Source organism: Gopherus evgoodei, chromosome 6, assembly GCF_007399415.2.
Source record: "Gopherus evgoodei ecotype Sinaloan lineage chromosome 6, rGopEvg1_v1.p, whole genome shotgun sequence".
Taxonomy (NCBI): Eukaryota; Metazoa; Chordata; order Testudines; family Testudinidae; genus Gopherus; species Gopherus evgoodei.
This window is the reverse complement of record NC_044327.1, coordinates 40,883,746-40,911,664: the sequence shown is the minus strand read 5'-3', so window position 1 is coordinate 40,911,664 and position 27,919 is coordinate 40,883,746. Positions and strand designations below refer to the sequence as shown.

At 41.6% G+C, this 27,919-nt stretch overlaps 1 protein-coding gene across 2 annotated transcripts in view; it reads right to left on the bottom strand.

Annotated features, from left to right (window-relative positions):
* Positions 1-1,014: 1,014 nt before the first annotated feature.
* APBA1 (amyloid beta precursor protein binding family A member 1) overlaps positions 1,015-27,919 on the bottom strand; it is a 151,853-nt gene continuing 124,948 nt past the window's right edge. Inside the window, exons 5-13 of one of the 2 annotated variants that reach the window (XM_030567372.1) lie at positions 27,585-27,727; positions 17,749-17,781; positions 16,559-16,645; positions 15,859-16,044; positions 13,802-13,981; positions 11,533-11,745; positions 5,868-5,987; positions 5,022-5,162; positions 1,015-4,585 (exon numbers count right to left, since the gene is read on the bottom strand). In XM_030567372.1, coding sequence (XP_030423232.1) covers positions 4,514-4,585; positions 5,022-5,162; positions 5,868-5,987; positions 11,533-11,745; positions 13,802-13,981; positions 15,859-16,044; positions 16,559-16,645; positions 17,749-17,781; positions 27,585-27,727 — 1,175 coding nt within the window. In that variant the 3' untranslated portion in view covers positions 1,015-4,513. The remainder of the gene's footprint in view (positions 4,586-5,021; positions 5,163-5,867; positions 5,988-11,532; positions 11,746-13,801; positions 13,982-15,858; positions 16,045-16,558; positions 16,646-17,748; positions 17,782-27,584; positions 27,728-27,919) is intronic. The other variant, XM_030567373.1, reaches the window with a different exon arrangement.

The following is a 27,919-nucleotide window of genomic DNA, read 5'->3' as shown; positions in this document are numbered from 1 at the left end:
GAGCTTTCAATTTTACAATTTAAAGGAAATTTTCCTTCATTTCCAGTGACAAAATATGTATAATCATAAACCAAAAAAACCTTTATTATGATGGATTTAAGGTTGTAAATATCAAGGTTTTTAAAATAGGGAATCTCATTCGAAAGTTTAATTTGACTAAATATTGCCTGGAAGTATGCCATGAAGCTTAATCTTAGCTCTGCTCTTTTGTCACACCCATCCTCCTTTTACTGGTGGGAGATTACTCTTGTTCCAGTTGTCACACGAAAGAAAAGTAAATGTTTCCCCCCTCGCATATGTGAATTATAAAACTATAGGTTTTTGTTATAGGATATAATCAGCAGGCTCCCTTCCATCCTAGATCAGGTACAGTGGTACCTCAGGCGCACCTAGATTATTGCAAGGTATTGGAATGTCTGTCACCTGTGTCGGATATACATAGTAAAAACTGACTGCTTGCTTGGGCGACGCCTCTGGCCATGGCAGAGAGGGTGAATAGGATAAAGAGTGGGATCTCCAGTCCATGGAGTAGTGGATGGGGGAAGAAATCTTCTGTGGCCCAAATGTGAGGTGTTGTGGTCTATATCCAATACAGGTAAAGGCAAAGTTGGACTTTCACATTAACATTAGTGAATCAATGTCTGAAGTTGCAAAGTCAATTTTTCTTCTACAGTCTCTCTGGTGTATAATACTTTTGCAGATTCAAGTTCTCATTAGAATTTGTTGCACATAAAAAGTTCTATGAAGACTTAGGGCTCGTCTACATTTAAAACGCTACAACGGCACCGATGTGCTGCTGTAGCCCTTCAGTGTAGACCCCACCTGTGCTGATGGATTCTCCTGTCATCAGCATGGGTAATCCACCTTTCATTGAACTAGTGCTGTTTACACAGGGACTTAGGTCATTTTAACTACACTGCTCAGGGGTGGGGATCAAGCACTACCCCTCAAAATATTGAGTCAATGTTGGTGATCACATCAACAAACTCTCAGCCATGCCCAATTTGTTTTTGTTTTTTATTGTTGCAAATTTTACCGACATTAGCGCTCCATTAAATAAAGGAATGTAGCACAGTAAATACATCACAACAAAACAGCTGGCAAAAAAAAAAATCAAACAAACCACTGGAGCTGCATTACAGACAGAGGGTCAGAGACCTGTGACAAAAAACGTCAGAGGAATTACATTCAATAGATGTGCAGTATCAACATTCCAGGCTCACATATATTTATATATATATTTATATTTATATATAGAGATTGAGTTTAGTGTTTACAAAGAACAATATTGTTACAAATACAATACTATACTTTCCCCAACGCTTTACAATAATTTCTATTCACCCTCTTTACAGAACAATAGTAAAACTTCATATTCTAAGTACTGTGCTAAATATATACAAGAAATCTCACCCACACTGCCATCTTCATAAACAGATTTCATTTAGAAAATTAAAAAAAAATCTGCACTCAAGAAATACAAACCAAGCCTTAAATTATAAAGGGATTCAAACAAATAAGTGTGAAACTACCAATAAAAAAAATTAAAGGACATTTCATCCTTAATGTAAACACTGAAAAGTTAGTAATATTGTACTAAACAGTGAAGGGACAGCTTTGCAGGACCTTCATGGAAGAGAAGGAATGTAAAATGGTAGGTTATTCCTTTCAACCCATGGAGAATTTCACTCATCTAAAATACTAACATAAACAGCTGCTCTAACATCTTTTAAACATCAATGGAAAAAACAACAGACTATGGAGGTGTCAGCTCTCCCTTTTGAGTTCATTGTATTTCTGAAACACGCTTTCTCTTTCCAGACTGCACTTGTGGGACTGTTTACATTAGGAGTGCTGACTCTAGCTATCTGTCCCTGTTTAGAAATCACAATACGTCTATTGTAATAGAACAATTCACATTCTCAGTCAGGCCCCAATCCTGCACTCACATGCTAGTTTATACTCACTCACATGTGCAGTCCCAATGAAGTCAATGGGTTACTCAAGTGTCTAAAGTTAAGCACACATGCGTTTGCAGGATAGCACCCTTAGTTTCTAAGAATCAATCACTGTTACAACCCTATATTCACTTGCATACTGAGGGCTTGATCCATCTTCCATTGAAGTCGATGGAGATTCCTCTATGGGAGTTGGCTAGGGTCACAAAAGCAGAAAATTAATATGGGAGTTCAGGTTGGGAACCAGCAGCGTGGTAACCATGTCTTCAAGAATAGCTTTTCACTCAGGCAACTTATGGAAAGGCTGCACTGTATATAATCTTCTAAATTATACATGTATATATCATATTTACATATATTACTATACATATGGGAAGTTATGAAAAAAAAAGAGTTCCTATGACCTTCATAAACCAGATGCCTGACAAAATCTCTACTCACAAGTAATTCACAATCTATTTGCATCTGTCTGATGGCAGAGTAAATTCTAATCTGGAATAATACCACCATGCCCTTGTAAAGTTTGTTATTCCAGAGATTGGGATTTGGTTACCTAACAACAAGAACTGCTGTACATCAAGTAATTGTACAGTACTCTTACACCAAAACATATTCATTTACTACAACAGCTTACTCACCATTCCACTATCTCCCTCAAATCGTTCCAGTATTTGCTGCCAGTTGAAATAAAAACTTTATCTTCTTTCTCTCCACTCAGTCCATTGTTTTTGAAGGAAAAATTGGGCCCCTGATCACAGATAGAACTAAGTGACCAGACAAAGGCAGAGTTTTCACAGCTCACTTATTAACAGAAAATGTACACACATGTATATCTAAGCTATGAAATCTCTGGAGACAATTCCAAATGTCATCTCCAGTCTGCAACCACAGTGCTTATATTGCACACTCCATCCCTCATTAAATGAGAAACTGATGTTAGTGGCCATCAGCCACCCCCTCCCCCCACACACAAGATTTTTGTTTTGTCTTGCTCCAGTATTTTCATCACATTAAATCTTCGTGTTATAATAAGATGCAGCAAAAGCTGCTACTTTTGATAAATTTAAAGGCATCTGACTGGTCTAAATTCACAGTTATATATGAGCTTAAATGTGAGTACATAGGACTAATGGAACAGAACTACCTTACATGGAATAGAGCGGTCTCTCCTTCTGGAGGGAGGAGAGTCACTACTACTATTACTATCTTCTCCCCCTCCCCCCCAGCTCTGCTCTCCAAAATTTATAGACCACGCAAATCCTTGATATCATGTACCCCACCACAATGTTTTTGAACCCTCTTCTTCATTGTACAAGTACATAAAAACCCTTTAATGTTCTACAAACGGAGAACCATGGATTAACTTTATATATATATATATTTATATGTATATATATTACAAATAAATTAATTTCTCCTCACTCCTATCCCACCTCCCCCACTATTATCCAGATCATGAGCTAAAGAAAAAAAAAAGCAATTAAAATGTCTTTGGACCAAAGATATGTTAATACTGGCTCAGAGTAACAAAACTACTTACAACTGTATGTAGACCTATTTTTGTTCAAATTTCATAAATATCAAGCATATAGTTTTAAATATATACACACACACACAAAACACATTCACCCATACAACAATGAGAAACTGTGTATTTAAGAGCTTTAAAAATTTAGATTTTAAGCAGATGCCCCCAAAATATAATTCTTGCTGTATATTTATAGGCCACTTAACATTCTCCTACCTCTGAGTAGGGAGGGGAGTATAAAAGATATCCTGCATCTAAAAATGAAGAAAAAGATTTTTTTGAGGGAAAAAAAAGACTGTCATACCTGGGAGACCAAATGGTGAAAGTACCTCCTCTAGTATGCCCTAGTGAGGACAATGACACTCTTACGCATTTCAGCAACATACAAACCACCTTTGAGGTTACACAATCCTGAGGAATAAACCTTAAAGACAATTAAAAGGTGTGCATTTGAATTATGAGTTTTACCACAACATCACTTACTCATTAACTCATTCTTCATAGACTTTTAACTCCTCCTTTAGGGCAGAACTATCCCCTTGGTTCTCTGCTCTCCCTGTGTATGTTGAACCCTTTGTTGGTAATGTTATGCTCAGTGCACACAAAGAGAACAGATTAATAGAGTCAAAAATCTTCTATGTGGAGTCCAAGAAGAGAACGTTACCCTGTGGTTTGATCTGTTTGTAAAGCAAGCTTTCTAATTTAGTAATACTTAATGTATTTGTGTTGTCGAGTTATGGCCATAGAAATATGACTGATGACAGAGCCTGAAGAAGTGCAATCAGTCCTTTGTTAAACTAGCTGTGAATAACTATTTTTTCTATTCTGTGAGGAATTACATGATGTAAAAAAGATGCAACCAAAAAAAGTCTCATGGAAATTTTTTTCCCTGCACACAGCAAAATGTTGGAGAGAGAGAAGACAGAGATAGAGATGTCTCTGCAGACACAGAAATGCAGTACTAGAAACACAACCACTGATGAGGAGAAACCTCCTCCATGCATGTTGCGAAGGTGAGGGATCAGCCTTAGATGTAAACTGGCTGCTCCTGCGCAGTCAACAATCTATACATGGCCGCTGGCATGGTCTTCATATGAATCTGAGTGGAAACAAAACAAGGCAGTCAATGCTCCTCATACACATGATGCAATGCTTTGGAAATAAAAGGGTTTGTGTGCTTTCATGCTTAGAGGGTATGTATGTGTAAGGAAGAAAGTGGCCCGAGACGAGAAGAAGAAAGTAGCTGCAGTGACATACTACAAGGGAAAGACGTAACCAGTGAGTTTTCATGCCCATGCTAAGGTTTATTGCAGCACAATGCTGAGGTGTTGAGTTCTTGCAAACCTTGCTGAGGTTAACAGGAACTGTGGGCACTCAGCACCTCTCACACAGGCTTTCTATTAAAAATTATGAAAACACATTTGCAATAAGCCTGGTTTAATCCTATTCTCATTTCCAGTATTTATATTTGGATGGTGGTAGGCAGCAAGAGGCAATGGTGCTGAAGTGTGTAATATCATCTATCCAGTTCCTACCTCGCCAACAGCATTTGAGAGAATGTGAACGATCTTTTCATGGGGCGTTGCTACAACACTCTGTCCATTGATTTCAATGATCCGATGGCCCACTCGTACTCCTCCTCGCTCTGCTATACCTCCTCTCATAAGGCTACAGATCTTGAAAGGAAAGGACAAAGTTATCAATGCTAAGCATGTTAAATTGTAAAACAACAGAGGCTTGTGCACAAATGACAAATTCAATATTTAAATAAACAAGTCTCCAAAGTGTAAAAAGAGATTTTATTTTAAATATAGTGAAACACAGATCAGGATAAAATGGACTAGAATAACTGTTACAAAGTCAGTACTCACAATGACATAATGAACAGCTCCTCCCCTAGGTGCATAAAAACAAACAAAGTAAGTTGGCCATTGAAAATTACTAGTATTAACCCTTTGGACACTGGCACTTTGAAAATATAGGAGATTGCATAGGTCCATAGTCTTTAAAGGATTTAGAATTGTATGTCTTTGACTTTCTCTGATTGTAAAGAAGACTCTTTCTGGCTCAGTTAGATATATGACTAATGCAGCCTGTGAACAATTTGCCCCATACACCTTTTGGTTCTTTAGCTTAAAAGATCTCTCTTATTCCTATGGCTGACTTTTTATACTCTAATATGACAAAGTATCTTTTCCTGCGTTTGACTTGGAAAGAAGGATTGGCCATAGGGGAGGTAATAAATTTTCTGATAAGTCAGTTTTTATGTCTTACAATCAGAATGTGTGCATAGCCCTTGGTGAGCTGAGAGGTTTGCCAAAAAATTTCACAGCTATAAAAAGCATTAGAGTAGAAACCTAAGGATTGTGAAAGTGACTTACGATCCCATTTTGTACACTGAAACCCAGCTGATATCGGAGGTCAGGTCTTCTGATCAAGACAGTGGTTACTGGAGGACATCTCACTATATTCAGTTTAATCCGGGCCTGGTTTTTCAAACCCTTTAAAAAATATATATATACACACACTAAGATAAGTATGGGCTGAGACACCTGAAAACTGGCACTGAAATAAAACAATAGTTTGAATGCTAACATGGAAATAATACTGAACAAGCAGTTTGCTGTGTATTCATCATTACCAAGTAGGATTCCTAATAAGTACCAGATACAAGCAATATGACAACCTGTTAACTGAATGATGCAATGTCAACCTCTAGCTGTCAACATTTTGATATGGTCATTTTAAACTGCCAAGAAATTAGACTTCCTGTGGGCAAGTTCTTTATTTTGGAACACAGAACATTGTTCTACAGAAAGCGGGGGTGGGGTTGGGTGGAGAAGTAGGTCTGTGCAATTAAGCTGAAAACTGTCATGTATTTTGTTGCAAAAATAAAGTCTTAAATATGCACTTAAAATGGCTACAAACACGCAGCTTTCCTGGATATGCGCATTCAATTCTGTAATGCAAAAGGCAGAACTTACTTAAAATCCTGTCCATTGAATGCTTGTATAAGTAATGCTCAGAGACTCCCCAATTCTAAACTGAGAATATCACATTCACCCTGCAATCTTGGTTAACCACAGCAAAGCACTATCAAAACAGAATATGACTGCATATGTCTGGCCCTCATACAGTTTGAAGTTCTCACCATTCAACCCACCTAATCATCTCTGTCTTTCTCCCAGATTATCTTTTTTTTCTTGTAAAGTGTCCAGAATGGAACATATATTTTTCTACACTAGAATACTGTGTAAACATCCAGGCAACACACAGACAACCTCCAACAATCACAATTCCTAACACAAAAGGAAAGCTCTGTTAATGCCAGAGAGAAATACCCTACTTTTAACATTCCAGTGTCTGTCCAATTTACTCACAAAGAGTAAAATCCTGGTTCCATTGAAGTCAGTGGAAGTCTTGCCATTGAATTCAATGGGACTAGGATATTACTCATGGTCTGAAAAGATTTCTTGATCTGTACAGGGAGCTATTCTACAATCCTCAAGCTTTTACATATGGTTTATTCTTGCTGATTTTGCAGGTCCTCTCTCTACAAGACCCAGTACTTCAGTGTCTGTACCATTCTGTTGGGGGCAAATGGCTTTTGGAACAACCCTAATGTGCACTGCAGTCCATTACCAAGCAAGTAGAGAAGCCAAAAATGAGAAGGAAATCTTCATTCACCTATCTGTTGGGGGAAAAGCTTGAAGTGGGGTGGTGTGGGAGGGGAGAGAGGACAAATCTCCAATAGAACTGAATCAACCAGCTTCCCTTCAGCGACCAGGTTAGTTGGAAGTCAGACAGTGCCCTATGTTCTAACAGAAATGGAGAAGATGCCCGAAGCCAATCTGCTAAGTCTAAGGGCTGGTCTACACTACGGGGGAAAATCGATCTCAGATACGCAACTTCAGCTTCGTGAATAACGTAGCTGAAGTCAAAGTATCTAAGATTGAATTACTCACGGTCCTCACGGCGTGGGATCGATGTCCATGGCTCCCCATGTCGACTCCGCAACTCCGTTCGGGTTGGTGGAGTTCCGGAATCGATATAAGTGCGTTCAGGGATCGATATATCGCGTCTAGATGAGATGCGATATATTGATCCCCGAGCAATCGATTGCTACCCGCCGATACGGCGGGTAGTGAAGACGTAGCCTAAGATGTTTTTGTTAATTGATCCTTATTGAGCTACAGACGTAACCCCCTGTTCTTTTTAAGGGGAAGTAACCAAAAGTATCCCTGTTGGACTAATGGAGTTCATATTTATTGTTTCTACTAATATGCAAATGCAATCAAGTGCAATTTAAAACAGCCTCTTAAACTTCTCTTTCTCCTTTAATGGAGGAAAGAAACTGGTTATATTCAATTTCATACTAAATGAGGAAAGGGGTGCTTACTTAGGAGCTTATGTTAAGTACAGATCCATTCAATCCTCTCACCTATTGTCTCAAGAGGGTCTATTTTCCTGACAACTATGTCTAACTGCCTATTTATATTTATGGCAGTTGTATGCACCCACTCAGAGGTGGGAGGACAAACGGTGAGGAAAGAGTGCCAAGGCATTTCATTTCTCTGGTCTCTGCATAACACTGCACTCAGCATGGCATGTTAATCAAGCCAACACAGCCTGGTTATAAGTGGGCATGCTGCTTTGGGAACCAAAGCAAATGAGATTATGAAGTGAGAAGAGGCAGTTCCACAGCCAGCTGGCTCTCAGCAAAACACAAGGCTCACTGTATTTTTTGCTCTACTTCATTCCATTTACTTCCATGTATTTTATTTACTGTCTGTGATGCACTAATCACAATCAGTGATCATCTTCGTACCATAGAGAAATAGGCCTTTATGGACTACATACCCAGAAATAAGCAAACAGTAAGCAGTGCCGGCTTTAGGCCGATTCCCCCGAATTGGGCCCCGCGCCTAAGAGGGCCCCACACCCTAAGAAAGAGCGCCTAACTTTTTAATTTTTACTCACCCGGCAGCAGTCTGGGTCTTCGGCAGCATTTCGGCAGCGGGTCTTTCAGTGCCACAGAAGACCCGGAGCGAGTAGGAACTGCCGCCGAAGTGCCGCTGAAGACTCGGACCACCACCGAATGGGCTCTGCAGTTCCTAAAGCCGGCCCTGATAGTATGTATCCAGTTTGCAATCATTTGTGGCAAGTATGGGTGTTTGCAACTCCAAGTGTGCATTGCACATGTATTTTTGAATGCTCCTTTTAAAAAAAAAGAAACACGAGCTCCTAGTAAGCAATTGCTAAATTTTACAGAAATAATGCATCCCTTAAACACAGTCAGTTTATAACACTTTATATGTTGGGAATCCATGCCAATAGGAATAGAAAAAGTGCTATATTAGATTAGTCCAGGGGTCCATGCACACCAGATGCTTGAGAAAAAGATGAAAGCAACATTAAGATATGGAATAGCCAATCCATGCAGGAAGTTTCTTCCTAATCCCGTCAGTTAGCACTTAGTTTATGGTTGATTAGTATGAAGGTTTGAATCCCTCATTTAAAAAAAAAAATCCTCTCTAATGTAATTGTGAGTATTCTCATTATTCACATAAACGTCCAATTGTTTGTAAGGTAGTCCTGTGCATTGCATGCTAAGGAATTTTTGTAATGCTAAGATCCTTGTGCATTCTCTGAATATCTATTTTGGCCGATAATATACATACTGCTGGCCATTAAAATTGTCCTTCCAAGCAGAATATGATCCATACGTTTGCAATGCTTTACAGCAATCTAGCTGGAGCTGTTCATACATCAGTTCTGAATCACATGCAATATATATAATATATATCTCCTTTTTTTGCATGTGATTCAGAACTGATATATGAACAGCTCTAGATAAGTTTGCAGTTCTTTTCAGCAATCTATGGGCTCATTGTCTCATTGGAAGGACAAGATTAATGGCCAGCAGTCCCCAGGACAACAGCCAAATGTGGCAACAAAAAAGAGACCGAAGCACATGTGTCAGAAGAGATCTCCATAGCAACGAGATAGTGATGGTGCTCTTGTTGGAAAAGCAACCAGGGAGATTCTCAAGACATCATTGCAGCCGTCCATTTGGAAGGACGCTGGAGGAGGAGGAGGAGGAATGTACTGAAGCAGACATTCTATATGCCAGGCCTGCAAATAATTACATTTTTGGAAATAACTGGTGTGGGATGGGGAACAAGCAGAATAAAAGTGAGAACGGTAAGAGGTCTGGTAACAAAATAGCTAGATACGGAATTCCAATTACACCTCCCTGAACAATTGCACCTCCCTATGCCAGCTACAGACTCTTGCCCTCAAGGTAGGGATTTAGCCCCTGAAAACAAAAGGCTATTTTTGCTGTCACCCTCTTTCCTTTCAGATGGGAGGAGACTTAATTTTCAGCTGTGATCTCCTTAGTAGCCTCAACATCAGTGGAGGCTAAATCAAGCCCTGGCTTCCATCTTGGTGAGATCCTCCCAATTTTGGGCTTCCAGAGGGAAGGATGAAGCCAGTTTCTGTTGCTCCAACCTTCTTCCATCTGTGGGGTAGACCTTCAGCCTGAAAGGGTCATGAATATGTCAGCATAATCCTGGGCTGAATTCGTCTTAATCAAGAAACATTCTGAGCTTGGAATATGTAATTACATTTAAAGAGGGCCTGGGTAAAGGGAATAAACCAGCTACAACACCAAGTTTCTAGGTGTCCAAGGTAAAAAGCAGCAGAAAGTTGATTTATTGGACAAATTATGTTTTTTTCAGGAAATCAGGCTGCTTTTACCAAGGTTTGACTCTATTGCACTCAGATAAGGCCAGTAATCAGAGTAATGGTCAGAACATATTAAATGTTTACATGCTAGACTGAGTATCTCAACTATTTCTATTACCTACCTATGTGCAGAGTTTTCATTTTCAGATACACATATTTTAAATCTTTGAAGCAATTTTTTAGTTCAAGTGCTAAGAAACCAACCACAGCCTACACATAATTTGGAAGGGGCACACAGACATTTATTTTGTGAACTACTAGACAAAAACAATTTTACTTCAAAACAATTTAATGAAAATTACCTGGCAAGAACTCATCAAAAAGGAGTATAAAAATCCAGCTTTACTCAGCATTTTGCTGGGTTGTTCTACAGAAGAATTTATACATGTCAGATGTACCATTTCAGTATGTGACCTACAAACCATGTGGTGCAGCAAGTTGTAGGATAGCTATTTGTTTCAATTTAGTTGTGCCTCTGACATTCTCAATGGATGCAGCATTTTCTTTCCATGAAACAGTAATGATTAAATACCCGTTCTCTTATAAATTGCAGGTATCCCAGGAGTTCTTCTTTTCCACTTGACATGCCTGCTTTTTGCAATCACATCTTATAAATTAGAGGAAAGTTACCCCAATTAAATATCCCATAGCTTTACTAGGTTGAAATAAAAATATACACTTCAAAATATTCACAAGTTAACTCCATAATCATATAGAAGACAAATACTGTATGTTTTATAGTTTAAAAATAAAAATTCCAATTTACTACATTTGTTTTATCAGTTTTAGCACTCTGGGTCAAATTCCAAGATCCTTTTCTTCAGTCCTTACTGAAGCAAGGCTCCAATTGACTTCAATGGAAGTTTTGCTCAAGACTAAGATCTGGCTTCAAGATCTGGCCCTTTTTCTCTGAATAGTTTTGAGCTTTGTGAATGATGAAACACAAAGTAAGGCCAGGGTGGCAAAGCTGGTCTTGTGGTTAAGGCACGGGACTAGTAGGGGAGCCAAGCTTCTATTCTCAGCTCGCCATAGACATCTTGTGTGAACTTAAGCAAATCAAAGCTCTGCATTTCACCCTCAAAAATGGGGATGATATTAATATTTCCCATCTCACAGGGGCCTACCAGGCTTAATTAATTAGAGTTTGGAAAGTGCTTTGAGATCATCGGAGAGAAATTACTATAAAAATGCAAATTATGAGTGTTGTTAGAGAGCATCCTTACTTTACATCTTTGTTGTCTTCCACTATTCCCATACAGTTTTTAAACGTGTAACATTTAAGAACATTCCCTGTACCTTTATAATACTCTGGCATGTTGAGAGTGGTAAGCCAACCAAGCTGGTTCCATTAATTGACATGATTTGATCCCCTATGTTCAGCTTTCCCGACTTCTCTGCTGGTCCTCCATGCATCATGTTGGCTATAATAACTGTGGGCAAGATGGATCCCCAGCCAGATTCCACAATTACAACACCTAGAATTTCTCCCTTTTGCTTTTCAATGTAAACCTGAATTAGGAGATAGAAATACAGTTTCAAAACACATACTATCATCAGCTACAGAATACAGCCTGTGTGCACACATACATATACATCAGGCGTGGGCAAACTATGGCCCGGGGCTGCATCTGGCCCTTCAGACATTTTAATCCGGCTCTTGAGCTCCCACTGGGAAGTGGGATTTGGTGCTTGTCCCGCTCCAGCCAGGCAGCAGGATCAGGGGTCCACCACTCTGCCTGTGCCATGGCTCCGTGTGGCTCCTGGAAGCAGTGGCATGTCCCCCCTCCGGCTCCTATGCATATGGGAAGTCAGGGGGCTATGCATACTGTCCCTGCCCCAAGTGCTGCCCCCACAGCTCCCACTGGCAGGGAACCACAGCCAATGGGAGCTCCAGAGGCGGCACCTGCGGACGGGACAGCGCACAGAACCACCTGGCTGCGCCTCCGAGTAGGAGCCAGAGTGGGGACATGCTGCTGCTTCCGGGAGCTGCTTGAGATAAGCTCTGTCCAGAGCCTGCACTCGACCCCTCTCATTCTCCAACTCCCTGCCCCAGCCCCGATCCCCCTCCTGTCCTCCAAACCCCTCATCGGCAGCCCCATCCCAGAGTCTGCACCCCCAGCTGGAGCCCTCACCCCATCCCCCACGAACCCCAACTCTCTGCCCCAGCCCAGAACCCCCTCCCACTCTTGAACACCTCATTTCTGGCCCCACTCCAGAACCTGCTCCCCCAGCCAGAGCCCTAACCCCCTCCCATACCCCAACCCCAATTTTGTGAGCATTCATGGCCTGCCATACAATTTCCATACCCAGATGTGGCCCTCGGGCCAAAACGTTTGCCCACTCAATATACATAGACACCAACACAGACACACACAACCTCTCTCTTTCTCACTCCAAGGCAAAAGCAATGAAACAGATGTGTTAACAAATTTCTAATTTATTTCTAGCTTGAAATAAATCAACATATTAATGTGGCGGGGAGGGGGCAGGGGCGAATAAGACAAACCTGCAGCTGGATCAGGACTGCTCACTCAGCTAGTGACTCACCCCTCCAGCAGAACCTGCAGTGACTCAACCCTCTGGCATGCTGCAGCAGCCTATTCCCCGGCAGGGCCCAGATCAGATAGCCCCAAGGCACAGGTATTTCACTTTCATATCAAGTTAGTCTGTGCAACAGCACTACTCAGCTTGGAACCCTCCGAGTGCCTTGCAATGTTGCAGACTCCCTAGAGTTCCAGCCTGCCCTTGATGCTTTCCCTGTGCCTGTTCCTACCCCCTGCTTTGTCCATGCCCTGTCCTGAGGCTGCTCCAGCTCTGTTCCTCACCCTGCTCAAGCCCTACCCCTGCCTCCTGACCCCCAGGCCCCTGGACTGACTCCAGCCCAGCTTCAATCTTTGGCCTGCTTCCTGACTCTATGATCCTGATTTGGCTTGTCTATGGACTCTGACCCATGGACTGTCTCCAGTTTCAGTGCTGTCCTCGGCTCTCTCCCGACCCTACAACCAGCTTCGACCACCAGTCCAGCCACCAGGTCTGACTACCTAGACCTCAGGGCCTCACAGGAGGTGGTGGTGATGGGGTGGTGCAGGCAGGACTACGATAGTGAGAATATGCTGGATTACATACCCTGTACACTGCAATGGTACACTGGTTCATCTTTATTAATAAAACAAGCAAAAAATATACTCCTTTAAAACACACCTGGAAACAAATGCATTCATCAACCCTAATGTCGCCATAAAATGTCTGTTATTTGTTAAATCAACAGCTTATTTTAAACTCCTTTAACTGATGTGCAGTGTCCTGCGTATTTGAAAACTGTTTGGTAAAACAGCACAGAACAGATGGTAAATCACTGTAACACGGATGAACTGACGGTTCCCTATTCACTCTTCAAACAGAATTACCACTGGGTGTCCTACCGGGGAGGAAAGTGCTCTAGCCTGACCTGATGAAAGTCATTTGTGGGAAACGCTAATGGCTTTCTAATTGCTCCCAGTATTAGCTTGCATTTGGGACAGACCAGACTAATGCTACTAACTACCATCAGAAGACTGGGACATACATCTTTGCAGTTTTCAGACTTGGAAAAATGAATGAGGTCATCATTGTACATGTCTTGGGTGTTGAGCAGGTCGCTGTACTCCTTCTGGCTCAGGTCTTCTGGATTTATTCCATTTGCCCTCAGGAATTCCTGGTAGGCCACACTAAAGGCTTGACCTATGGACTGTGCAATCAGCTGTGCCTGCAGCAGTTCCCCCCAAAAAGGAAAGGAAAATATCAAATATATAGCATTGCTGATGGTCTTGTTCACTGACACTTGCAGTTATGATCATGCTGTAAATAGTTCCCCCATATTAATTAAGCCACTTGAATCAATTCTAGTTTTTTCTTTTAATATCATTTATAATCCTAAAGACCAGGTTCCAACTTGTTCTGTATTAAGATGAGCCGTGAAAGCCACTGACTGATCTTTTTTCAATCATATCCCAGTATCTTGGAGTTGAAAGAAATCACAAGAGTCACAACAGCCATTCTATATAAATATCACCTTTGTTTGTTTTCTTTTTCTGATTTTCATTAGTAGAGGAATGCTTCTACCTCAGCATTCTTGCACTTGTCTTTCTTTTTAACTCTAGCAGATGACTGGTAGCAGGTCTGTGCATGTGGATAGAACCTACAGAATTTATCTGAGAATGGTGCCTATGGAATAGTTTCTCAAAGACCTAAAAACAGACCTTGGTTTAAATAACCTCACTGTCTAAAAGATCTCACAGACATATATGTTATGGGTTGGGAGGTGTGTTATTTTCACCTAATATAACCAGATGTGTTATTCTGAATTGTTTCAGAAAATTTCCTATAAATCTATGTTCAAGGGGCAGGGAAAATAAACTGATTATCATGTAACCACTCATAATTTGGGCAGGCTATATTAACTGGAAGAGGAGCTGTAGTCTAAACATTAATTTCAATATAGGAGTGATCTGACTCTCCCTGTAGCAGTCATCTGACTGAAATAAGTATATCAGTTGCCAATGAAATCGAAAATGCCCTATTATTCTGCAGGCTGACAGCTAAACAAGATATGTTGACTTCCCACATTACTAGATACAGTTCACAAAATTGTTGTCTTATGCAGTATTAATTAACATGATAAGATAAATTTATTATTTGATATAAACAAATTTTATTTTAAAATTTTATTTTACATTTTTTCTTTAGTTATTTAGCTTAGTTAAAAAAATTACATAAAACTAGAGAATTGTGTGGACTGATGTATCTTCCCCAGGTGTCAGGGCCTAGAACAGCAAGGACCCAACGGTAAATAACAGACAATTTAGTATGCCACCTAATGGTGGACCAGAGAACCTGCCTTCTACAGTCCTCACATTGTCATGAACCCTGTTTAACTGGCTACTTAAAATGGATTTACAGCTGCTTTGCAACTTTCAGAGCAATGTAAAGCACAATAATGACTCTAGTCCTGAAACTACAAATTCAACTGAGATTTTCATAAATTGAATAAGCATGGACAATGTATACCCTGCCACCAGGGCCGGCGCTTCCATTTAGGAGACCTAGGCGGTCACCTAGGGCGCCAGGATTGGGGGGGCAGCATTTTGCCGGGAGGGCGGCAGGTGGCTCCGGTGGACTTCTCGCAGGCGTCCCTGCGGAGGGTCTGCTGGTCCCGCGGCTCTGGTGGAGCATCCGCAGGCACGCCTGCAGCAGGTCCACCAGAGCCACGGGACCAGCGGACCCTCCGCAGGGACGCCTGCAGCAGGTCCACGGAGCCACGGGACCAACGAGCGGCAGAGTGCCCCCCCCGCGGCGTGCCCCCGTGCTTGGGGTGGCGAAATGGCTAGAGCCAGCCCTGCATCTAGAGCGCCAAAAACCCTGGCGCCGCTCCTGCCTGCCACTACAGTTTCTCATTTAATGATGACAACCAACCAAAAGGACCCAATATGCAAAAGGCAGAAGAGTTCCTCTTTTTAGATGAATTCTTTTTACGTAACTAAAAATCAAACAGAACCATCAATCACAGACTTCAATCCTATCTTGACAAATGGTTCTCATATTCTCAAGCATAATCAAGTAAAATAAAATAAAATAATTCCTTACATCTTCAGATTCAAAGACATGGCAAATCATTTTGTATTGCCTCTTTCCGTCCTGAGAAGGGTGAGATGCCTCCACATTGTCCTGGGAATTAGATCGAGGCATTCGCCGCCGAGCCATCAGCACAACAATATTCCCTATATCTGCAATGTACGAAATGGTCCTCAGAGGATGATCCATCATAGTTTCCTGAGGAAGAGAAATTCTGAGATCAGTGCTCACTTTGAGCAAATGCTTAGTATGGTTTTGATATCATGCAAATAGATACTAACAATGTAAGAACGACTGGCAGTAAATATACAAACACAGGCTAACTTTATGTATTCTGTATGAAAAGATTTGAAAGATGTGAAAGAAAAGGGAGTGTCAGTTCCACCAAATGAACTGAAATTCCCATTTTTAAAAAAAATTAATGGCTGTTATATTTACTGGGTAACAGAACTCCAAATACAAAGACTCAGTTCAGAGGGTTGAACATGCACTACATCAAGAATTAAGAATTTGGAATTAGCTACCTCAGCCAAACTCTCTAAATATTATAGTGACAAATATCTATGAGACACTGGTAACAGACATATTAATGGCACTAGACTGTCTGCAATGCTGTACTGTGATACCTTTCAATAACAGTTCAATAGAGAGTGAATCACTATTACAACACTGACAAGATCCAACCCTGGCAAGGGCACATCTTTGCCTATACCTGTGTGTCTGCATTCAACACTTTTATTCTCTGCGTAGAGATAAAGAGGTCCACCTCAGTCATGGGCTGAGATTCACCTTCTGGGGCCTGCAAATAAAATGGTTTAGGAGTCAGCAAATGCATCAGAGAACAGCCTTAATAATGATGTTAGATCACAAACAAGGGCACACAAAGACACAGTCACCAGAACAGCAATGCAAAACAGAGTATTAAATTGCAGAAGCTAAAGATAAACACAAAGATATGGAAACTATATATAGGGATGAAAGTGTGTTAGATTCAGTATTATTCGTAAAACTGTTAATTCCATACAAGCTCCCTACCCTCTTTTCTGACCAAATGAAGTTATAACCCACTGCAGCATGAACTGTATAATAATTCCATGGAAATCAAATATGATTTTCATTTAAACATGAATACCACATTAAAAAAGGCTTTTCAAATGAGCAATGTACAGGACAAAGGGCAGTTCTTGCTTGCAGGATTTCTATATGATGCTAATTATTACAGTGACTGCTCAGGCTAGTGAGAAAAAATGTATACAACAGGTGCAGATTAAGCAATTATAATGCAGTTCTGGTAAGAGGGTCTTTATGGTCAGACAACAGAATATTAAAGCACTAACCCACTCCAGAAGATTACATTTGTAAACATATAGAGCAAATGCTTGTACTTTAAAATGCATCAGATTTGTTCCACGACACCTAAGAACTCCATGAACAAAATTGACTCATATTTTAGTAATCTCAGTGTATAAAGTGAGTGTACATATGAAAACTTTTTTTTTTGCATCCAGCAATTTGACATATCTGTAAGTTAACCAAAAATAGTCTTTAGAAAGGGAAGAGTAATTTCTTTTTAATATGCCATTTTACAGAATTAAAACCTTTACCATGTCATTCCTGTTTATTTCGTAGATATTTCTGGGTTCTGTCTGTTTCCATTTGAGAAATCCAATATTTACCCTACTTCTAACATGAAATGGCTAATGATAAGCAACAAAAAATGGCCAACCAGGCAACTGATTTTTGGGAAATGTCAACTTGTGTGGTGACTCTGAAATAAACCTGAACAAAAACTTGCTGGATGCAGAAAATAAAAACACAAAATCAAAAGTAAGAAAGGCAAAAAATAGAATAAAAATAAAAATAAACAAGCATAACATCAAGCTGATGGAGGTTGTACTGCACCTTCTTCCTGCTTTTGGCCAATTTCTGGGCCATCTGCTTAGCATGGAATAAACAGAGATAGGAGAATGGTTAGAGAAGAATTTGCAGAGACTCAAGTCAAGCAGGGATCTACACACTTATGTCCAAAATTTGTCTACTAACTGGTCTAGGTTAGTCTCTGCTTGGATGTCTCTCTTCTATTCTGGTTAAAAAAAAGTTTCACACTTAATACAATAGGTTTAAAAAAGTAAACCTGCTCCAGAAGAGAGAGAGAAAGAATAAGGATTAGTTTTATTTAATTTCAAAAATTACAGCTAAGCTAAAAACATAGGGCCAGAGTCTGCTCTTATTTACATTTGTACAAACCACTAGTCGCTCCTTTTAAGTCATTGGAGTTACACAAGTGCAGAACTGGTGTAAGTGAGAGAAGAATCAGAGCCTTAATATTCAAACTCTCTCAGATCTTAAGATCTTAGATTCAGGTTACTTAATTTTGCATGTACGTACAGACTTATAAAGGGAAAAATGTCAAAAATGTTAAATGGTTCTAAAAAAAACAAAACGACAAAAACATTTAATTGAACAACCCATCCGCCCCAATGCACAACCCCCGACATGCTTACTAACGTTAGACTCAGGTATCTGGGGACCACAATTCCTCATGCCAATTGCAGAAGGACATTTTCCATGCCACTTATATATACACCCAAACATCTTTCCTGGGTAGGGGTGCATACTTTCCAGATGATCTACCTGCAAATGGTCTGCTGTTGTGGAGCTTTTTACGACATTAACATGTAAGTATTCAATATCAAAAGAGATTCTATAGGCTACTAATGAGACACAGTGATAATCATAATTCTTGTCACTTCATTATCAAGCATTTATAAATCTTCTGCAAATAACTCCAAATGTACTAAAAAAAATTCACGGACTCTGGCGACTTATCTTGTGGACTTGCTTATTGGACAAGTATGATGTTCACCTTGCTGGCAGACTTCCATTTTAGTTCCAGTAGTAACATGTAATTAACTTAATGTGTTTGCTGTGTGGTCTATTATGCCAGGCTTTATCTATAAATACATAACTAACAACTATTAGGACCACAGAACAAGAACCCTGAATCACAGATGCACTGAACATTTGTCTTTGGTGCTCACAAATTAACTCTGCAGGTTGTGCTTTAAACCAATCTGAAAGTAGCAGTTGATACTCAAATGTTGCTCTTTATTTACAAACAAAATCAAACATCTTAGCATCACCTGCAGTAACCCTTTACAGATTAAACACATATTCAAGTCTGGTAAATGAAAACTACTGGCAGTGGCAATGTGAACAGGCTCATGATGAAATCTTTACTTTAAAGTATTGTCACTGGCATTCAGAGAAAATAAAACTACTCTGAAATAGTAACAGCCACATAAATAAAAAAAATTAAAATAATGCCTCAAGTTGGAATATTTTTTTTAACTGTGTTCAAAAACGTAGCTTCTCTGCAGTCAAATGTTTTCAATACTGCAGGGTACTAGGTCTCACAAAAGAAGGAGTATGCCAGTCACAAAGGGAAATGAAAAAAAGTCTGCTTGAGTCAGAACTAAGTAATGCAGATACGGTACATGAAAGGTGAGCCAGAGCAACCTTCTATGCACTTTGTGATTCTGTTCCTGACTTACTGGGAGCAGCAGCAGGACTGCTGTCTTATTTTACCTTCTTGGAATACTATTTTCAAACATTTAACAAAACCCTAATGTAATGGCTTGGAACACACATTCATGTTTAAGAAATGATTAACACCCCAGAGAAGGTGAACATGAAAGAGGCTGGAATCTGTAGCTGTTAAACAAAGGAAAAAAGTCCTTGAAAACATAACACCAATATGCCGTTTATGCAAGAAACAGTATCGGACAAGTTCAGTCATAGTGTACAAGTAATTCTAGCTACATTAGTCAAGCTGTTCTTTTCACACCATTAGGAGTACGACAAAAATATAAGACAATCTTAGTCTAAACTTAATATTATTTCATAAATACACTGAAGAAAGACAAGTTCTAAGTATTTCATTTGATTGAGATGTATTTGGTCTATCTATGATTTGTTTACAAATTTCCAAAAAAAATTTCATTACAATTATTTTTTAAAAGAAAGATACATTTTGCAGCTATATTGACTACCAATATCTGTACACATTTTAACAAACATTATATCTATATCAGATTGTAAATTCTTTGTGCCAGAGACTGCATCTTCCTATGTCTTCTAAGCACACTGATCGTACTTAAATAATAATGGGTAGGCTTTTAAACTATCCTCAGATATGGACTGTGTCAATTCCTTTCCGTAATGGGGTCAACTGGTATTCAAAAAAGTACAGGCCTCCTACACAGATCAAATCTGCTGGTGAAATCTAACAATTAATCACTGTTTTTTCTCCGGGCTGTGAGATTCAGCCTCTTATTCCAGATGTTAACAACAATTAAAATCTGCTTAGGTTGGGAGGATGGCTAGCTCTGGAGATTAGTAAAGGGACTAACAAAGCCTTTCAACTCTTAGGTCACTCAGTTAATTCTATCTCATTCTGGTAATGAATGAAAGTCTTGGCTAACAAATGCCAAATCTTGAAACCCCACCTGCCGTAGTTTTAGTTCTGTGAATAGCTCTCATTGACTACTAGTAAGTTTTTGCATAACTGGACCTTTAGATTCAGAGGTCAACAAAAATATTACTGGATGGTCCCACTTAGTTCAGTGGACAGCTGTCCGCATCACAAAAAACATCAGCTTGCTGAAACTACCTTTGTAGGGCCCACACAAAGTCTGAGTATCACTTAAGTTCCATTCAAGTTCTATATTGAGAGCTTAAGTTGTTGAAAACTTTATCAAAGATCATTAAACAAAAAAGAACATTTTCAGACCCGGGATCCTGAAGCGAGGCACTGACTTCAATGCAGCTCTATGCGCTCAACATCTTTGAAAAATCAGGTCGTTTATTTATGTTCCTAACTTCAGGCACTTGAGTTTTTAATTATCAATTCACAACTTTTGTTACACCTTTTAACAGGAAAAGACATCAGGAGGTTCTGGATGTAGGGTAACTACAGGATGTTCACAATGCATTTGCCTTTCTACTTAATCAAATCTTTAAAAAAAAGCTGTTTTGTCTGTCTGGTATCGGTGTGTGCACATAACACTTTACTGCACTAAACCCGTCAGAGCTATACAAGGAATGAGGAGCAGGACACACACTAACAATAGTTTCTAAATGACACTTCAAAATTTTGGGCCAAATCCTTCCATGACAACAAAAGAAATGGGCAGCAGAGATTCAGGTGGGTCATCTATCACAGAGAAGCTGCAAACAAGCCAGGATTTCATAGCAAGAGCCAGGGAAGATAAATATTTCTAAGGAATCTCAGACCCAAACCACTTAGCGCTTTATATAGATTAACACCACCCGCTTTAAATTTCACCTAGAATAAAAAGGGAGCCAGAGTAGTGATAGGGGCACTAGTGTAATATGTTTCCCTGCAGGTCAGTCCTCTTTACAAGTAGACAATGGTTTCTGAAATTCACCTCATAGCTTGTGAAAGTTCCCATGGTCCCAAGTTAAAGTCTTAAGTGAGTCTTAATGGAATGAGATCCTTTATGTGGGCCCTAACACTGGAGTAATGTCACCAAAGTGAGTAACTGTGTCCTATTTACCTGTTTGGGCGTACAAATACCGGGCCTAGTGTTCACTATGAGTAAGTCAAATAGGTACCTCAGTACAAAGTGGGTTGGTTGTATGGAGTATTGGGCAGAATTTGGCCATAGTTAATACTGTATTTTAATTATGAATAAGAACACTAGGAAACAAATATTATATCTACGGGACTATTTCTTTAAAAATGACAACCACTAATAAATGTAATATTTTAAAATTTCATAAATTAGATAGAATACAGAACTTAAGAACTAGGGAATAAAAAACCATCCTGCAGAGAAGGAACTATACTAATTTTGAAATTGTACAATGAGATGTTGTTATAGAACAGACATTGTTAAGCATAATTGCATGATGGGATATGCTATGGGACGAAGGCCAAAAAGAAGATATGCCACTGGCTGAACAGACACACATAAGCTTGGACTCCTGAACAGAAGCTCCATCCAAACTTCTTGTTTGGAACTCTGGAGGGTTTTGAATTTGAAGGGTGGTCATCTGGCTCCTGGGAAAGGGGGAGCAGGATCAGACAGGAGTTTGGGGAGCTAGATTGTGGGTTTTGAAGAGATCCGCAAGGTCCTCAAAATACAGTTAAGAAAAACAACCAAGACTGTCCAGCACTTGTGGGCAAGTGTCCTGAGAGGAAGGTTAGAGGAGAAAAAGGACTGTACCAGCAACCCAGACACATCACAGTTGAACAAGGAGTGTGCCCAGAAAGGGGCAGGTCATGACACATCCATTTGTAAATTGCAGTAAAAATATAACGTTTCCCAGGGTAGGAAGGCATAAGAATGATGCTCTGAATGAAGTAAAGTATTCTGAAAAATCAGACCCTAAGGCATCTCAAATTGGGCACCCACAATTAGCGAATACTTATGACCTTAATCACTCTGTGCTTCACGTCCCCATCTGTAAAATGGCGATAATACCTCCCCTTCATCTAACAGGGGTGTTTTGAAGACAGATTAAATAATGTTTGTGAAGCACTAAGATACTGTATGGATAAGTGCCATAGAAAAATTCATGAGGAAATTAATTCTGTTTTCAGAGAAAGATTTGAATAGTGTATAATAAATAAGGCCTACGGCCATAAACTGAACAACAAGGAAAAAACAAAATATTGAATAGCTGCTCATTAAGTGCGTACCATTCAAACTGAGCACTGAATGATGCAGTGGTCCTGTGGAAAAAATAACACGTGGTAATATAAATAAAGACTGAATCATAATGCATACACAAAAGGGGGGCAAATAAAGGTTACACAGACATTATTGGCAATTCCTAACTTTGGAGTTCTTACTTTTGTAACCTTAATAACGTTTTTTAACATAGTTTGTGTGTGTAATGTCCTAGGTTTATAAAAAAGCAAAACTTGAAAGAAAGAAAGAAAAAAGAAAGAAAGAAAAAGAAGAAGAAAGAAAGAAAGAAAGAAAGAAGAAAGAAAAAGAAAGAAAGAAAGAAAGAAATGCCATCATGAGTCACCTGCAAAGTTGAACCTTTTGATCCACACAGACCTCTGCCACTTTTGCTCATGGAATAACAGATAATAGCAGCAAGTTGTCATCTTCTATGTAGACTAGCACTAGAGGGGGATTAGACACACACTTTTTCAGCGGGTTTCACAGAGATTTGTTCACAGCAGAGGAACAGCAAGACTCAGGAAACGACAGTTACCTTTCTCTCATAACTGGTGTTCTTTGAGAGGTTTCTCTCATATCCATTCCATTCTAGGTGTGTAAGCTTGCCACATGCACCCAGTGCCGGAAGTTTTTCCCTCAGTGGTATCCATAGGGGACCGGCTCTGGCTCCCTCTGGAGTGGCACGCCTATGCTGTGTTATCAAAGGCACCGCCAGCTCCCCCCCACCTTCAGTTCCTTCTTGCCGGGAACTGGACAGTGGGGAAAGAGGGTGGGTTATGGAATGGACTTGAGCAACACATCTTGAAGAACATGAGTTACGAGAAAAAGGTAACTGTCTTTTCTTCGAGTGCTTGCTTACATCTATTCCATTATAGGTGACTCCCAAGCAGTAATACCAGAGGCAGGTAGGAGTTCACAGACATGTAGACTGCAACACCAACCATAGCTAGAGGGCTGCATTTTGAGCCTTGTGGCAGACCACATAGGTGCATGCTGCCATGTAGACTAGAAGCCTGAGACAGACTCTGACTGTGCTGAATGGGGGCACAAAGAACTCAGCAATTAGCTCTGACATGGAGTCTAACCTATCCTGCAGCAGAAACGCTCTGGCATCAGAAGAGTCCAGCACTGTGTCAATGAACTTGATACTCTGTACCGGGACTAACGTTGACGTTTGCTCATTTATCAACAGGCCCAGGCTTGGCATGAGTTCTGCAGCACTTTGATGCTGTGCTGGCCTTGGGACCTGGAGCAGCCCTTGATGAGCCAGTCGTTGACGTACGAGTAGATCCGCATAGCCCGATGTCTGAGGTAAGTGGCCACCACCAACATGCACTTGGTGACACCCTTGGCATGGTGCCATTTCAACGCCAAAAGGAGCACCATAAACTGGTAATGAGTGGTCTCCATCATGAAATGCAGAAATGTCTGTGCCCTTGGAATATTGATATATGAAAATAGGTGTCCTTCAAATCATGGGTAGCATACCAGTCTCCCAGATCCAGGGAAGGAATGATGGAGGCCTGGGAAACCATGGAAACTTCAACTTACTGACATATCTGTGTGAGGTCCTGCAGGTCCAGAACGGGCAGAGACTGCCTTTGGCCTTCAGAATGACAAAATACTTGGAACAGAACCCCTTTCCCCCCCCTTCGATGCACAGGGACTTTCTCCACAGCCCTGACTTGTAGAAAGGCCTGTATTGCCTATCTAACAGCAGCTTGTGAGAAGGGTCCCTGAAAAGGGCCAGGTAAGGGGGGTGGGGGAGGGGCAGAAATAAACTGCAGGTGTACCCCACTGCCACCACGCTGAGGGCTCACCGGTACATATTACTGCCGTGCAAGTGGGAAGGAAATAAGAAATGCAATTGGCAAAACAAGAGGAGGAGGAGCCAGTTTGAAGATTGGGATGTCGCCCTGGGGCGTACCCTCAAAATGCCCGCTTGCTCCCTCGAGGGAAGCAGGTCTATGAGGTTGCTACAGCTTGAACCACTTTCTAACAGGGGCTGTGTGTATAGGCCAATGGACTGAAGCATAGCCCTGGAGTCCTTCAGCCCATGTAATTTTATGTCTGTTGCTCTGCAAACAGGGCCAGGCTGTCAAAGGGGAGGTCCTGTAGTGAGAGTTGGGCTTCGCAGCCAGCCCAGAAGACATCAGCCACGATGCCCACCTCATTGCCACCGTGGCCATGGACCTCATGGCCGAGTCCGCTGCATCTGAAATGGCCTAGAGGGAGGTCTTTGCCACATTTTTTCCACCTCGAGGATAGCCAGGAACTCCGTCTGGGACTCCTCGGGCAGCATGTCCGGAAGCTTGGCGATAGACTGCCGAATACTAAAATCATATCTGCCAAGGAGGGCCTGATCATTAGCCACTCTGAGCTGGAGTCTGGCAGATGAATAAACCTTCCTCTCAAATTAGGCAACCCTCTTTCCATCCTTATTCTTGGGAGTAGTGCTAGGTTGACCCTGTCTCTCTCTCGTTGGCTGCAGATACCACAAGGGAGTTTGGGGCAGGGCAAGTGTACAAATATTCAGATCCTATAGCAGGGATATAGTACTTCCTCTCCGCACACTTAGAAATGGGCGGGAGGGAGGAAAGGGTTTGCCAGAGGGCTTTCACCAGCTTTGCCACCCCCTCATGTATAGAAAGCACCACCCTGGATGGGGCTACCGCAGCCAGAATGTTTAACAGGCCATCAAGCGTGCTGCTAACCTCCTCTGCCTGTAAGCCCAGGCTTGCTGCACCCTCTTAAGCAGCTCTTGTGTGCCTTAGCATCATCCTGAGACATCAACTGGGAAGTCAGACGAAGACGATGCAGCAGGGTCGTGGGAAGGGTAGTGCAACTTTCACCTCTGGGTTAGCTTCACTCCAGTAGTAAGCTCTTGGGCACCGCGCTCTGACCCCGCAATCCAATGCTGGGGGAGGGCAGCAGATGGCTGCCAATCTCCTGTCTGACACGCCTGACCCCGAGTGCTGGATGAGAGTCCTACATGCCTGCAGAACCCCTGTGGGTTCCAGAACTGCCATGGGGGAAGCCATTGACCTTGGGGCCAAGCACTGGCTGGCAATATCAGAGGAGTTCCTCCGTGCTTGACTGAGAGCAACTGATTCGAAGGCCCAGTGCCTCTTCCTCTTTGTCTGAAGAGGGTGAGTGATGCCTCAGAGACCACCATAGTGCCGATGAGGCTTCAGAGTCTTACTCCTGCTGGTTTCGTGCCGCTCATTGCAGGAGGACCGGTACTGGATCTCTGAATCCCACCAAGGGCTGCTCGGAGGCCAGCGATGGAGCTTGGAGGATCGGCAACGGGTATCCGGTGACTGACATCTAGAGCTCCTGACTTGGTACCGAGATTCCAGCGATCAGGAACGTGATGGCGAAGAGCGACGCCTAGACGAAGCCAGTTGGTACTGTGGATCCCACGATGTCCCCCTTGATGCCGGGGATCTTCCGCATCGTGGTTCCATTGGGGACTGTGGCCCTGGGGAGCGATGTCTCCTGTTCGGAGACTGGCGTCGCTCCGGGGACTGGTGTGCCTTGGTCCCCTGCCGGCAATGCAATCCCGCAGGGACCAGTTACCGGGGAATCCTGCAAGCTATGCTGGGATCTATGTTGGTGGGTCTCGCTGGTAGTCAGTGCTAGTCTGGGCACCAGAGAGTCGCTGTCCCTCTGGGGTCTGTGCCCTCCGCAGCCTTTGCCTTGCTCCACGTGGAGCTAGGGATTGCCCTTTGTCCTGGCACTTCTTAAGCCCCTTCGCCGGTACTGATGACTGGGAGTGCTATCGGGAAGTCTGTGCTGAAGGTGCACTTTGCACCGATGATGACGCCTCTGTGACTTCGGCGGCTCCAGACGGTGCGAGCCAACTCCAAGAGGAGCACTCTCAACCTTATGTACCGCTCCTTTTTGGTTCTTGGCTTAAGCTCTTGCAGATTCGACACTTGTTGCTGAGGTGGGCTGATGTCACCCCATACACTTCAAGCAGCTTTGATCGGTCTCTAATCACATGGGCTCCGAGCACTCACAAAGCTAAAGCCTGGCGGGGGCATACCCCGGCCCCTGGGCAAAAGTCCAATGGGACTACTAATAACTACTAAACTTACAACAAAAGACCACTTTTACAGGAAACAACTATTACACCACGATGGCAGAAGAAACCGGTAATGCAACGCTGTCAAGGCAAGAAGCAGTTCCAGCCCGTCACTGGTGGTAAGAAGGAACTGAGGAGGCGCGCCTTATACTGCGGCAGTGCAACGCCATTCCAGAGGCGCCAGAGCTGGTCCCCTACGTATACCACTGAGGGAAAAACTTCCGGCACCATGCACGTAGCAAGTGCGCCGCACACCTAGAATGGAAGGACATGAGCAAGCACTGGAAGGTTCCAGAGGGAAATTCACTCTATGGCATAGACTCTTCAGCTCATTCCCTGGAGTTTGATCCTTCTGTCCCCATCCCCGTCATCTGCCCCTGTGCTAATTTATGGCATCTTCCGTTTAAAATTAGAGAATAAGCATGGTAATGGCCAATTTTATTCTTTCACCATAGGTCCAAGGTTTAATATCTGAGGTTACAGAACTATTTCTTACAGCATTCTGACTGCTGGGATTGCCTACCTGTGAAAGTGGTCAGAAAATGGTGACTGTTAACGCAGTATAACTTTCACTGAATGCCAAATTAGAGCGGGGCAAAAGAAGTATAACATATAAATTTCCCTCTAAACCTATTTCCCACATCTTACATCTATGATATAACTTACACCACCATTTAGATCACCATAAGCTTTGATGACTAGAATCTGAAAGGCATATTAAACCAAATTATCCAGTGCATCCTCCTTCCCATTCAAGTCCCAAAATCAGACTAAACAGATGAGATGAATCTCTTTCAGAAGAAAGGATAAACTGGCACCTAACCTTTGAAACAATACATAACAATAAGGGAGGAATACCTGGGTAAGCATGCAACACCCCCAGCTGCAGTTTGAAAACACCAATCACATGAACAGCAAGATACATTCCTCACCTTGATTCTGCTGACAGCTTCCTGAGCCTGCATCATTCGCACATTCTTGGAGGGAGTTTTGTCAGAAAGGAGTTGAGTGGAGCCAAGGTAATTGGCAGCAAAAAATTCCATCATTAAGTCTTCAGGATCACAGGGTCCAGGAACTATAATACAGAAAACAAATTGCTGAGCAAAATTATGTTATACTATGGAGAGAGAAACAGCTCTTGCACTACTTCGCCTGCATCTGTGGCTATAAATGCTGCTCTAAGCTATTTAGAGTTAGCATGATAGCAAGACACCTACATTTTCAATGAAGGCAAACAAAAACACAGAGCAAAGTGCTTTCAACATCT